The 15,033-nt window shown below is 47.4% G+C and overlaps 1 protein-coding gene across 12 annotated transcripts in view; it reads left to right on the forward strand.

The window, feature by feature from the left end:
• The window catches only part of LOC1276218 (uncharacterized), a 163,503-nt gene that overhangs the window by 139,662 nt on the left and 8,808 nt on the right, over positions 1-15,033 (forward strand). For all 12 annotated transcript variants that reach the window (XM_061652428.1, XM_061652433.1, XM_061652440.1 and 9 more), the window contains 3 exons: positions 7,404-7,817; positions 9,457-11,478; positions 11,552-11,989. In XM_061652428.1, coding sequence (XP_061508412.1) covers positions 7,404-7,817; positions 9,457-11,478; positions 11,552-11,989 — 2,874 coding nt within the window. The remainder of the gene's footprint in view (positions 1-7,403; positions 7,818-9,456; positions 11,479-11,551; positions 11,990-15,033) is intronic.

The raw sequence follows: 15,033 nt of genomic DNA on the forward strand, positions 1-15,033 counted from the left end.
CCTACGGCATTAAAATAAATGGTTCAATACAATATCATTGTGTGTGTGTTTTGCTCCTCAACCATAATGCCTTGTAGCCTTGTAGCAATCATTTAAACACACTCCGATTTGCCCAACACGCTTTTTCCCCCCGTTTTGATCCGCTTTCCGAACCCAATTTATAGATTAGCAAACGAACGCAACCGAACCTTTGGTGCCTCGGAGACAATAACAAGCAGATAACAATTTTAGTGTGTGTTTGTGAGTGCATCTCTTTCTCTCCATCTCTCTGTGCCTGGAGCGTGCCTTTAAAAGCATCCAATTAAAGACCGAAATTAAAACAACAACCTTTAGCCCGGCCAGAAAAGCAAAGCCAAATCTGGATCTTATTATAAATCTAATTAATCTTTACGGCTGCTTTTGATTGGTTGGAGTTCGTTTCGTGCGAAAAGCGCACACAAAAGCAACAAAACAACCCGGGCGCCCTAAAGCACAACTTCATCCATCCATCCATCCATCCATCTTCCTTCAAATTGTGCTGAAGCTTTCGCAGTTATCGAAGAAATAAAACTAAATCTTTTACCATTTCACCGGAACTGCCCTTAGCATCGAACGAGGGATGAGCAATGGGGAATGTTGCCCTGTCAGTGGTTTGTCATCGATGGCCGTGCAGAATCGATCCACGACCGTGATGACGAATCACGGTGTACAGAAATCCCCTTTAGCTTTTCCCGGGAAAAATACTGGACACTCTGGCGGATCCGATGCCGGAGGCACCGACGACGAACTACCAGGAAGCGACTGCCCAAAGCAATAAATTTTGCTCTTACTGTTCGCTTCCCGGGTGTACCAGGTGACAACGGCAATCATGCATAAGCGTGCGCTCGAAACGTGTGTGTGTGTGCCCGAAAGTGGCTCACAGTTAGTGCAGGAATTTATTTCCGATGATAACGAAGCAATTTGATGGTAGCGACCGAGGGGAGGAGAGCTTACCCCCGCAGAATGGCTTCAATCGCGACATTAAGCCAGGAGGGTGTCCAACCAACGCGCGTTGATGTGCGAAATTCCATTCCGCGCTTTCTACCAACACCACACGCGGGCCCGATCAAAACGCTTCCACCGCCATGGAAGCTCACCTTTTACCGAATCCAATTTCTCCGGATTAGATTTACGCCACCATCATCGGTGGCCAGACTCGCCCTTCGACCCATCGACTTCAGTTACGGTGACCCCGGTGCGAATGTCCCGGTTTTAGTCGTCCTTCTTTTTTATTATTGGCACACCGCTAACGGGGGACGATTATTCGGCTGACGTTATGAATGCGAGAACACGAAAAAGACGGAACTTAACAGGATTATGGTGACCTTTAATTTTTACCGAGGCGAGATTGATTCCTTAGCCGGGCGGGCTCCCTTGCCACGATGGACGTGGATGCAGTTTCCTTCCGTCTGGCAAGCCTTATCCTTAGCTTTCAAAAGGAAAATGGGAGAAAGTTAAGCTCAACTTTTGAGCCACTGTTAGTTCCCAACACCCCACCCCCCTGAACTGGAAACGTAGTGCAGATAGATCTTCTCTATCCGTTTTGGATGTCTTGAGAAAGCGACAAGTGGAGGAAGAAGAGAAAAAAAAACAAAAATCTTTTTGGGGCGAAAACTCGTGTCCAAAAGTTACCGCGAACAAATGGAGAGAACCAGCCCAGCGGCTGGTTTTTTTTCTGGGATCAATCCCATTTACCAGTCTCAAACCTTCCCCGCTCGCTTTCCCATCATGCGCACAATCATGTTTTATGTGGGTTAACAAGTTTTGGGGAAGAATAAATTTTACTGTCAGATTTTATCCTCTTTTTCATTGTCAACGTTTCATGCCGGTCGGTCGGGTTTCTGGTTCTTTTTTTCTCATCACCTTCTCTTTCGGTAGCAAATTTGTGATTCATTCGAAGAAATTGTGAATGTGTTCATGTGTGATTGTTTTTTTCCTTTTTTTTGGATCCCGGTAGAAGAATTTTCCACTTAATTCATGGGATGTTTGCTTGTGAGGTAGCGTATTTCTCGAAAGCGTATTTCTCGGAAGGTCCAAATATAATTTTCATACGAAGAACCTAACCCTGTACTAGATCATTGTACGATTATGTTATCTTAGTGCTACCATTTAAAAAAAACTGGGAAGTAAATAGCTAAAAAGAGCGTTTTTCTTTTTAGTTTTCTTGCAAAACATGTGAATATCATAGGCTCCAATCATACAATATTGAAGAAAAAAACATTTATGAATGATATCGATGGTGTAATATAAATAAAAACATAGAAACGGAGAGTTAAAAAACTCAAAGCTCTTACGTGTTTTAAGCATTATGAATAATCTTTGATGTGAATAACAGTTGCTTAGATAATATTTTACCAGTTTTCTTTGTCCATTCTTAGCAAAGTCCATATAATACAGAGGTCGAGCCGTCCAGAACATTTGATCAAAAAGCGTGGGAAAGTTTTGACAGCTGGATGAAAAAGCTTCAATAGTTTCATCGTAGCATGCATTGAGGTTTTAGTTGTGGTGCATTCAGTGGTCTGGATGCATTTTCGGTCATTTTTACATCGTTTGTTCGTAATATTATACTTAAAAAGTTCATTGATAAAAAAGATAGGATTTTAATACAATTATTGATCATAACAAGATCAGTGCCCAAATTTAGGACGAAATTGTGAGCAGCTCAAGAGGACAAAAGCTAAGAGGCTAAATTCCTGATTGTGGACGTTTTTAAGTGATGGATTACTGAAAAAACTACTCCATGCCACGTTCATGAGAAAGAAATGTACAGTTACACTAAGTTTTGTGCACAAAATGCACAATTAGCCCTGAAAAGTGTTTGGTTGTTTGTAATCGTTTGTGAATGCTTTTTCATCTAACTGTCAAAAACAAGCTTTCAAAATGGTGGACCAAAATCCAGCGATGCATCGACCTCTGTATTATATAGACTTTGATTCTTAGTAAGCCCCTAAATGTAGGCAAAAGCTAATGAATTGTTTGAAAATTAAATTCATTGCATATCTTTAGGCGCTAAGTCTTTTAATGGCTTAAATAGTAATTGATCTTTTAAATTGTACACTACAACTTACTGTTGGGTTATCAAGCATAGTATTAAATTGTTTTATACGCTGTGGATCTCAGGTATTTTCTTATATACACTTATACATTTAAAAAAAAACACTTCAACAACAACAGGGAACACTTATAATCGTATCAGAACCCTCTATCTAGCTTTATATCTAGAGAGATAAGGAGAAAAAGTGAAATGACATTGCTATCACCTTGCCTAGATTAGATCTTAGACGTTTGAGGATTATCAATCCTGAAAACTGTTCCAGATCTGTACACCAGAAACCCGTTCTTTACAGTAATAGAAAAACATATTTTATTCCAATCCTTTAAACAACAATCTAACTTCATTAAAGCTCCTTCTATTTATCACAAACAAATGTTTTCGCCTTGTTTTCGCCCTTTAAGCAACGCGCCTTTTAAACAAACTCCCAAAACTCGTCACGATTATCCATGCCCAGCAGGCACAGGAGGTCCCTGAAAGCTTTCGGCCGGCCCGGGTTGCAATTTCGTGTTCGCGCCGCATGATGCTCGTAATAAAAAAAGCCATCTCTCACCCCACACACGGCATGGGCACGGGTTGCCTACAACAGGCAGCTACAACAAAAAAAACACCCAAACCAAAAAGCCTCCTCGGCTCTCGCTAAATCACACACACACGCACGTTTCTGTCCCCTGTCCCGGGGACACTCCATATGCCATATCCATAAATTTGGATCACATCATAGCTTCAAATCGTTCAAACCGTTCCCTGTAGCACCCCACAAACATACACACACGCTTACTCCGCTCCGTTTTAGCGTTTCAGTGGGAGTTGGGATTTTTCGACTACTTCGATCATCACCATCACCACCACTACCAAGGGGTTACTTCGCTGTGGTTATTTTCCATCATGGATTCGATTTTCTCTCCCCACCTTCCCTAGAAAAACGAGCTACTAGATTAAAGCTTTCGGTTGATTTGCGCCGCAAATGGGGTGGGCTGGGAGCATTGTAGGGTGTTGGGGAAATGGGCCCGGTGTCAGCTGGATGCTACTGTCGTAATGTGTCACAGCTTGATGTCGAGTGCGCGTTGTTGCCACTGGCCACAACTGCCGGGCGCCGGGGATGCGGTCCCAGCAGGTATAAAAGTGATGCCCCATTAATGGGGCGCTCCCATCGCTCCCGGGGACGGTCACACACAGTGAAAGTATCTAAACGGGCAGTGCAAAACGCCAAACCGAGCTCAGTTTTTGGGGATTCTTTCTTGTGGGTCTAAATAGATTTTAGGTTAGACGAGAGACTACTCTTTGTTTCACATTGAATTGTCGTTTTAAACTGAAATATTAGATTAAATTGTAAGTTCCTGTGTACGCATGGTTACATTTTCATATTTGCAAATTCAAAATGGATCAGGATGCAAAATCCTAGAGAACTAGGAGAAAATGATGTGACTTTATGCTTTAACACTCTCGAGTGGTTTTGGTTTTTTTAGAGCCATATTTAACACTCAACACTTCTCGGCACTGACCAGCACACATGGTGGCAGGTCATCAAAATGGAAAACCGCTTAACAACTACTTTCCACACCACAATTGCCACCTGCCTGCCCATCATCATCATGTGGCGATCATTTTATGTCCCGCCATACTGTACAGCAAGAGCTAACAAACGAAAAACCCCTCCAAGGAACTCTTCCTTGCTCCTTGCTAGAACACAATATTCCATTCCGGTCCATTTTGGAACCATTCCAAACAAATAAAAAAAAACGACACCAGCAACATCAACAAACAAACGATATTGCAACCAACAAGTGTGCTTTGTTCGCGTTTTCATTACTCCCCGGTTGCTGTCCGCTCGCGCATTCTCACGGCAAAATAAACACTTCACTTCAAATCGCATCAACAGCGAACAGCGGAGTGTCGTTGTTCTATGTCGTTCTCGCAAGAGGGAGAGAGAGAGGGAGAGAGAGAGAGAGAGAGAGTGAAAAAGAAAACGCAACCAGTGACAAAGCGCATTGACGTTCGGGACGGCCTGGATGCTTTTCTTGTGTGGCTGCGATAACACAAAACGCGCCATGGAGGTTTTGTTTCTGAAGTGAAGAAGTGAAAAGTTTTCCACGCTTTCAATGCCAAAAAAAATGTCCCAAAAGTTTAATGTTTTTTTTTACGTGCTACCTGTGCACTCCACCCTCACCCTGTATGCACCCTCCCTGAAAAAACATGCCCTGGAGTTCTTGCGGAGGATGGGCAAGCTTTGGGTGGAAGGAAACAAAACACGAGCGTTTGTAGTAGTGATGTGGTCTCTGGAGCGCACCCACGACTCCGATCCTACTCCAACTATTGTTAGTCCGATTCCGACCCCGGCAAAATGGAACCACTAGATCCACCTGGAGTCGGAGTCGTCCGAAGTCGTCCGAAGTCGTTCGGAGTCGTTCGGAGTCGTTCGGAGTCGTCCGGAGTCGTCAGAAGTCGTCGGAGTCGTTCGGAGTCGTTCGGAATCGTTCGGAGTCGATCGGAGTCGGAGTCGTCCGGAGTCATTCGACTCCGACGTCCAATTCCGATTCGACATTCGACGAAGTCGAGCGGAATAGGAATTGGTCGGAGTCAACAGGAGCCTTTGTGCTTGTGATCAGACAATTCTTTTCATTGTGTTTTTTTGTCTTTCGCTTTGCGCGTGCATTTCTTATACAGGCCTTTGTTTCGAAGGCCGACTCCAGACGATTCCGGATGACTCCGTCTGTATCCGATTCCGGATGAATCCAGACGACTCGCAGATGAATCCAGACGACTCTGGACACCTCCGAATGACTTTGAACGACTCCGAACGACTCCGAACGACTCCAGATGACTCCGACTCCGAACGATTCCGAATGACTCCGAACGACTCGGAACGACTCCGGACGACTCCGAACGACTCCGAACGACTCCTAACGACTCAGTATGACTCCGACTCCGAACGACTCCGAACGACTCCGAACGACTCACAACGACTCCGAACGACTCCGACTCGGAACGACTCTGACGACTTTGGACGATTCCGGACGACTACGAACGACTCCGGATGATGCAGGGCGGACCTACCTTCCGGAGGCATCCCGAATTCATCGGAGTCGGATCGAAGTCGACTCCGGATTTTTTCCAACTTTACCCATCACTAGTTTGGAGGTTCTTCTGTTTTGGCGCTGCAGCTCTGCAGCACGCAGAACGTTAGGAATTGTTATTTCCTTTCCTCTTCTACCACTATGGTACCCTTAATCATGTGAGTTTTTATCAAGGTTTAACGTTTACCGAAGCTATGTTGCTTTCCATTTTTCCTGTCTCCTGTGTGTTCGGGCGGTGCTATTTAAAAAAAAGCCTACCGTTCAGGAACCGCCTCCGTTCCAAAAGCCAAGCATTGCAGCTCGCATCACGGCCGGTGCGGAGGGTAAGTCTTGTTAATTTTGGGGAAATCGTACCACACCGGGGGTATGTAAGAAAACATCATTAAAAATTTAGACCAACATCGAACGCATACACAATCGTCGCTGCAGGCAAGGGAAGGAGAGAAAACGGGAGGGAGAAAATGCTAAGAAAGCGCCTCCACAATGGCACAATGCGCAAGCGACGCCGTGTCGAAGCATTTGACGAACGCCCAAAGGTTATGAAGTTACTAAAGCGATAAAACAAACTTTCTTCTTGACGAGTTTACGTACCCCGCTGCCCGCTGTACGGAGGATATGTTTGCGTGCGTGCGTGTTTGTGTGTAGAAGCGTCACTGGCATTGTATGAGAGGAGCCACGGGAGAAGGAGGAGAAGTTTTGGTGTGGCTGGGGTTATAAAAATCTCTTTTTCGGTGGACAGTTTTTTAACGACCGAACGGAAGAGTGTAATTTGGTTTTTAGATGGAGATTTCTTGTTCGACACATTTTGAAAGATATGCAAAAAAAAAGTTTGCTTAGTTTCAGGAAATTTTAAAATATGGAAATAAAATAATGTAAAATCGGCAAAATAGGAATCTGAAAAATATCATAATAAGCGCAAATAAACATACACAATAACTAAGCAACAATAAGAGTAAGAAAGAAAAAAGAAAGAACAAAAAATAACGAAAAAAGAAAAACAAAGAATAGATTTGGCAACAGGAATATGAAAGAAAACAAAAACATGTTCAAACAGATAGAACGTGAATTTTTCGCTAATTACAAAGACATTCATACAAAACAAAAAAGAAACATATTGAAGAAATGAAAAAAGAAGACATATTGACTAATATGCCAAACAAAAGCAAACATACAAATACATTAGAAAACACGCAAACATACCATTGAAACAGTTGAATTGTATCTTACAACTGCTTTCCCTTCTTTTTCCATTGCAGCAACCACATCCAGTAACGCCCCAACGGCAGCGGCTACGACGACGATCGTGGCACTGCAGACGCCCACCGCGACCACCCCAACCGTAATGCTGCTGCACGGTGACGACGAGATGGAGGAGGACGATGCGCGGCGGGCACTGAACGGTGCGGCCGTGCGACGAATCTCCGAACAGGACCGGCCCCTGTTCGAGGCACTGATGGCGGAGGAGCGCGGCGAGCTGCCCCGGCGGCGGCACGCCTGTACCGGCCGCTTCCTCACCATGCACAAGCGCCGCAGGAAGAAGCTGCTGACGCGCAGCCTCGCCCTCGATCAGGCCATCCTGGACGACGTGCTGCACGGTCAGGTGCAGTGCATTCTCGATCGCGTCAACCACTGGCGCTTCAATGCGTTTACGCTCGAGACGGTCACTGGTGGTAGGTATTTCGTGCTAGGGATGGGAATACAAATCACCTTTTTTCAGTGCTTTTAATCAAAGCAGCAGAGTGGGTTTAGGAAATGGAATCTTTGAATGAACTCTTAAAACATTAATACAAATAATGAATAACATAAATCCTTTTACTACTCCTTTGGGAGTTTGCATCATTGACTCAATGAATTGACTAGATACTAACTCTTTTCGGGTTCAACTCACTCACTCTCAGTCCCTACTAGAGCCCTACTTTTATTGATTTCGATTTATTCACTCTCTTTGTCGATTAGATACTCACTCGTTTCGAGTTCATCTAGGTTCAGTTCTGACTAGAGACTCACTCTTTTCGGATTCAACTCACTATAGACTAACTCTTTTTTAATTCAACTCACTTAGTAGAGCTACTACCGACTAACTCTTTTCAGATTTATATCACTCACTCATTTCGGATTCAATTCACTCACTCACTGGATCGGGCAGAGAGTCAGATCTTTTCGAATTAAACTTACTCATTTTCTGAGTCGATAAAAGACTCACTCTTCACTCTTTTTGGAGAATTAATTCAATCACGCTCACTACTAAGATTGTTGTTGTTTTATTTTTTTACGAGGCTTTTTAGCATTCGCCTCTCGCTCACTACTAAGAGATACTACAGGTTCCTTCTTTTTTATGCAATTCTCTTACTCACAAGACTGACTAGAAAATAACTCTTTTTCGATTCAACTCACTCACTATCTAATTTGATAAAAATCTCACTCTTTTCATTTTAAACTCATTCCCTTCTGTGCCGACTAAAGATTCATTATTTTCAGATTAAATTTAATTACTCACTGTGTGGATTAGAGAATCACTAGTTGTGGATTGATTGGGCCGGTCTGGTGGTACAGTCGTCAACTCGTATGACTTAACAACATGCCCGTCATGGGTTCAAGTCCCGAATAGACCGTGCTCCCATACGTAGGACTGTCTATCCTGCTATGGTAACAATAAGTCACTGAAAGCCAAGCTCACTTCACCAGTGGGTACAGGCAGGCCTTGACCGACAGCGGTTGTTGTGCCAATGAAGAAGAAGAAGAAGTTGTGGATTGAACTTTCTCGCTCTCTGTGATGATTGGAGATTCCCTCTTTTCGGATTCTACCCACTCAGTGAGTGGCACTCACTCACAGGACGAATTAGAGGAATGGCCAAACTGGATCACTCACTCACAGGAGCTCCTAGTGACTCACACTTTTCGGATTCAATTCACTCAATCACCAGACCACCTTGAGAATCACTTTTACCAGATTAAATCCACTCACTTTTTGAATCAATTAGAAACTCAATTTTTTGTATTCAATTCACTTCCTTGTGTGAGAATCATTCTTTCGGGACTCAATTGAATTTGAAGACTCATTCTCAACTGGAGTTGGAGACTCATTCTTTCCAGATTCAATTTACTCACCCACTAAACCAACTTGAGATCACTCTTTTGGGATTCTATTCCCTCAGTCATAAATATCGAGAAAAGATTCATATAAACTCCTCGTGCTAAGCTGAATTCATTCCCTGGCTTGTAGAATTGAAAGACTTCCATAACATCAGCATTGATGCATTGATTCAACGATTCAGCAGCTTACCAATGCGTTTCCTTCTCCACACACAGGACGCTCACTGCCGGTATTATGTGTTCATCTGTTCCACTGGTACGGGCTGCTGGACCACTTCAACCTAGACGTAGTTAGAGTATGGAAATTGTTTAGCTTAATCGAGGAAGGCTACCACAGCACGAACCCGTACCACAACTCGATACACGCGACGGACGTCACGCAGGCGATGCACTGCTTCTTGCAGGAGAAGCGCATCCTAGAGAATCTGAGCCCGCTCGAAATCATGGCCTCGCTGATCGGTGCCGTCACGCACGATCTCGACCATCCGGGCGTGAACCAGCCGTTTCTGATAGCGACCTCCAACCATCTGGCGGCGCTGTACGAGAACACGTCCGTGCTGGAGAACCATCACTGGCGGTCGGCCATCGGCTGCCTGCTGGAGAGCGGCGTCGCGGAACAGGTGCAGGACATACGGCCCGAGCTGGAGCGGCAGATCAGCTCGCTCATACTGGCGACGGACATTACGCGGCAGCAGGAGTTTATCGGCCGGTTCCGGGACTACCTGAGCCGGGATGCGCTGGACATGCGCGACACCACCCACCGCCACTTCATCCTGCAGATATCGCTCAAGTGTGCGGACATCTCGAACCCGTGCCGCCCGTGGGACATCAGCAAGAAGTGGAGCACCAAGGTGTGCGAGGAGTTCTTCCGGCAGGGCGACTACGAGCGGCAGCTCAACCTGCCGGTGACGTCCCTGTGCGACCGGCAGTCGACGACGGTGCCGAAGATACAGACCGGGTTCTTCAAGTTCGTCGTCACGCCGCTGATGGACGAGTGGCACCGGTTTCTCCGCACCGATCTGTCCCACTCGATGATGCACCATCTGAAGTACAATCAGACGCAGTGGGAGAGCAAGCTGCAGGCGGAGATCAACGAGGAGACGCGCACGGAAATCTCGGACGCCGAGCTGCTGGACGAGGAAGACATTGACGGTGGCGAGGAGGATGGTGCCGGTGAGGATGAGGCGGACGATTCGCATCATCTCGATTTGTCCGACAGTTCGGAGGTGCTGCTACCGCTGGCGATGGTCAAGCTTGGCCGAAGAAGCTCACTGCAGGTGGCCGGTTCGGCGAACCATGGCTTTGCGGGACGGATGCGCAACGAGCGTCGACTCTCCGTGCCCGCGACCCACTGCATCCCGAAGATTATCCTACCGGCGAAGGAACCCTCGAGCGGTGGCCGTTCCGGTGGTGGTTCCGGAACTGGCGAGTTCACCCTGCAGCCGCCGGAATCGATCCAAGAGAGCGATGAGCACCGGTTCGATGCGGACTCGCTGTCCATCTTCTCCTCCGACAGTGACAGCTTGCACCGGGGAGCGCGCGGCTCCTCGACCGGCAGCACCGCCGACCGGGAGCGACCGCTCAGTGCGGAAAATCTGCTGCCCGACTGCAGCATCGCCTCGATGACGGACGGTGCCTGCGGCGATCGGCTCAATCTCGTGCTGCACGGTGCGGTCAGCGTGGGCAACACGGCCAACCTGCTCACGGTCGGCACGTCCAAGCATCTGATCCGGCAGCAAACCTTCCCGCCGCTGCAACCGTACGTCCGGACGCGCTACATGTCGTCGCAGGCCGAGCTGGGCGCCTGCCCGGAGGCACTGCTCGAATCGCACTCGTCCAGCTCGAACAGCAGCGGATCGACGAACGCAGCAGCGGCGTCGGCCGCCCTATCTAACGTCGAATCTCGTGGCCGCGTACTGGCGACCAGAAAGGATAGCATCAAGCGGGAGCAGCAACCGGACGGAGCCGGCTCGTCCCAGGCGGACGGGGCGGGCAAGATCAAGGTGCCGAAGCTGTCGCTCGGCCAGAAGGAGAACCTCGACCCATCGATGCTGAAGCGCAGCCTGAGCAGGCGGCGCGGATCCGCCCCAGTCACGGTGGCGCTGCCCACGAAGGCTAGCGACACGGCGGGCGGAGCTGCGAGCGGCGTTGGCATCGTCGGCGAGATTGGCAAATCATTCATCATCAAAACGTGCGATCTGATGCGGCGAGGTTCGATGCCGGTTGACGCTCTCATGCGTAAGTGTTGCTGTAGGATGCTTTGCATCTACGGATAATGTCCTTAATTCAATTTTTTCCCCCATCGTTACAGACTCCAAGGATCTTCCCGCGTCGCACAGTGCGGCTGGTAGTGCCACCGCCGGTGCGGCCGGTGCCGTACCTTCCAACGCAGCACAGCTACCGAACAGTCTCGTGGCACCACCGTACCCCGGCATGCAGCGGCGTGGGTCCGTGCCGTGCGAAAGCACCAACAATGTGGCGCTCCGGAGCAGCTTCAGCATCAAGCGGCGCAGCACGAAGAAAGCGATCCGCCGGCGGTCGTCCGGCGGGGCGGAAATTCTCAGCCCCATTCTGTCGGAGGATGCGGCCGGTGGTGGCAGTAACGGTGCGGGTTCGTCGTCGTCGTCGTCCAACGCGTGGTACCGGATCAAGCGCGATTCGGGCCACCGGCGTGCGGGCGACAACGAGAGTCTGCTGTCCCGGCGGCGAGGTTCCCTGCCGGTCGAGGTCCTCGCGATCGGTTACTCCGGTAAGTGTGCGTGAGCTGCTCGTTCAATAAGCAAACCAAGAGCAAATTGCATACCCTGCAGGCGCTGATTGGAATTGTAAACGCCGTAAAGTATGCAATCCGATAGGCATTACAAGGATTTTAAGGCCTGCGGAGCAGTTTTTACGCAGCTTTCAAAAGGCTATTCGAATGAAACCATTTCAAATGCTTAAATTGCGACATAAAATGCCAAAACATAAATGTGCTTCTAGTTACATTCAAGCCATATCCTTATCGATAGTACGAGCTTCTAAGCTGATTGCTCGGTTCCTTTTCCAATACTACGCAGCTGTCTTTGCGTACCCAAACAGCAAACAAAAAATACGCTTTCGCACACCTTATCCCATCGAAGCTTCGTAAAATTAATGTAACCTCCAGCGTTTGCGCCCCTTTCGCTGCTACCCGTTTAAACCTGCCTGCTGCAGACATTCGGGTCCCAGATTACCAATAATAAGTATCAGCACCTGATTTTGGCTGTTTGCGGGTTGCGCCGAACAGCACCAGCAGCAGCAGCAGCAGCTTTTCCAACGCTCCAGCAGTCGAGGCAGTCGTTTGTTATCCTCCACGGTAGCGGTAGCCTACAAAACTCCCTACCCACCACAGCCACCGCCATCCCCATTGCGGTGATAAAGCTGTCGTTTCACGAGCTTGATCATATCTTTTTATGGCCAGTGTGTGCTGCTGTGCTTTTGGGTGGGTAGGATTGGGGGGAGTAAAGGGATGAGGGGTATATTTTCTGTTTTCTTTTGCTGGCTCTCTACTCCGTAACTCCTTTGAACTTGCTCTTGAAAGAGGTTTTTTTGGTCCGAGCATATTTTGCTACCAAAGATATAGGAGAGGAATGCAAGGAGTAGCGCATGTGTGCGAGTGTGCGTTCCCACCGAGAAGGAAATCACTATTCGCACCTTGGCAAATAATCCAATCCAATAATCCATCAGCGCGGAGCAAGCGAAACGCGAAAGGACGGAGAACGTTTGTTGTCGGCAAAGTCGAACAAGGATATTCATTGGTTGCGGCTGAACGGGTACCGAGATTTTGCCTTTACCGTGTGGGTGTGTGTGCCCCACAGACTGTACGCACCATCTGTTTACAAGCCCGCTCAGTGGCACTCAATGTGTGTGTCGGTGTGTGTATAGTATATGAATTGGGTGGTTGAATTTATGCTTCTCTTCCACCCGTGTTGGTCGGCCGTACCTTTCCGGATACAGGAAAAAGCCACACCGGGGTAAAGAATTCGATTACGCGCCGTAAAGCTTGCCCGCTCCCCGTTGCCGCCTCTATACGATAGCGATTGGAGCAAAAACCCCTCTTCTGTCATGTGACGATGGTACACAAGCACGAACAAAACGAGTGTAGAAAACCGAGGGGATTTTTTTCTGCTGCTGCTGCGCGATTGCAGCACTGGCAAATATATATGTATGTACAGCCCGTTCTTCTAGGATAAAAGATGGCACACAGGGATCAATATGCCGAAAGTACTCGTGCGCTCGGTTGAGCGATGGATCGGTTAGCTCCAAACCCGACAAGGCACCGAACTCGAGCGAAGAATGGAGCCGCACGAAATAGAGCCATCAGTCTTATTTATGTGCACATCAAGCGCACCTTTCCGTGGCCCGATCCCTTTTTCACCGCTTTGCATACGCTCTTAGTTATGCTGCCGATGCTGCTGCTGCTGCTGCTGCAGTTAGTAACCATCCACCCGTGGCCCCCTCTTTATTCGATTTTGGGGTAATTCCAGCAGCGGAGAAATCTCGCCGTGCACGTTTTTATTGTTTGAACAGGGTTTAAGATGCCGTGCCGGAACGAGATCATCGGAACGGTGCGGCAGATCGATCCTTTTTCCAGCTCACTGCAATAGGTGCTGCTCCTCTGTTTATGCCTTTTTAATGGGGCATTGTTATGCTGCGTGCGTTATTTTCATTACTACACGCTATTAAGGAAATTAGGTGGGGCTTTGGTGCGGAGTTTTCGCTTCAATCGTCCATTCTGGATTCGAAATGTTAGCAGCAGACGGGTAGTCCGATAGCTGTCGGTTAAGCTGTGTCCGTGGTTTATGGGCTTTTTTAGAGTTGATTAAATGAACATAAAAAATAATGCAGTTCATAGCAATGGGTCCTAAATAAACTTAAGATTTGTGAGAGTCGTAATTAATTGACGTAGCGTAAAAAAATGTATCCTTCGCGGATATGAAAATTAAGACAGCATAATTCATGCTTTGTTGCTACACAGCTGAAATGCAATAGTATGTTACTTTGTGTATTGCGGATTGCATACATGAAGGCGATATCTACCTATCGTAAGTAGAACAAAACGCCAGAAGTTGTGCAATTCGAACAACAAATTTAATAATTTAATAATAAATTGGTTTAACGGAAGCTGAATTAAAACTAGATTGAATAGAAATTCTTCACAAAAGAAATGCTCAGCTTGAATGCTAGCAAATGACAATCTTGTTTTATATCTCAATTCATCAGATTTGAGCAATGTATGAAGCTATCCATGAAGATATTTCCCATATCTCTTATCAAAATTACATCAACCATCTACCGAACCTTAAACAAACCTAATCGATGCATCAAAAGCGTCACGGAAGCTTACCGAACCGAAAAACTTACTCTCGAACCCCGTCCCCGCACCGTCTGCTGCACCCTCCTGCCCGCCCGCGAAACCCCTGCAGCAAATGCCAACCGATGCATACCAGTGATAAACCGATTGACCTCCGATTAGTGTTCTTCTGCTTCTCGTACACACCGTCGTGCACGAAAGTGCCATTAGTTTCGCATAAGCCACCGGGATCACCCGAGCCAATCGCGAACCAGTCTCTCCAGCATGCACCCACATTTCCCTCCGAACCCATGGCGGAATGCAAAGAGGGCGGGTAGGGTGAACGTCCGGTTTTGATTTATGGTACTTCGGATGTGTGGTTCGTACTGGAATCTGCTCGACTTTCCGCCCCCTTGTTCGACTGGTACACCTGTGCTGTGTAGATATGCTAGGGCACCGTACCACACCCACACACAGAGTGG

Source organism: Anopheles gambiae, chromosome 2, assembly GCF_943734735.2.
Source record: "Anopheles gambiae chromosome 2, idAnoGambNW_F1_1, whole genome shotgun sequence".
Classification (NCBI taxonomy): domain Eukaryota; kingdom Metazoa; phylum Arthropoda; class Insecta; order Diptera; family Culicidae; genus Anopheles; species Anopheles gambiae.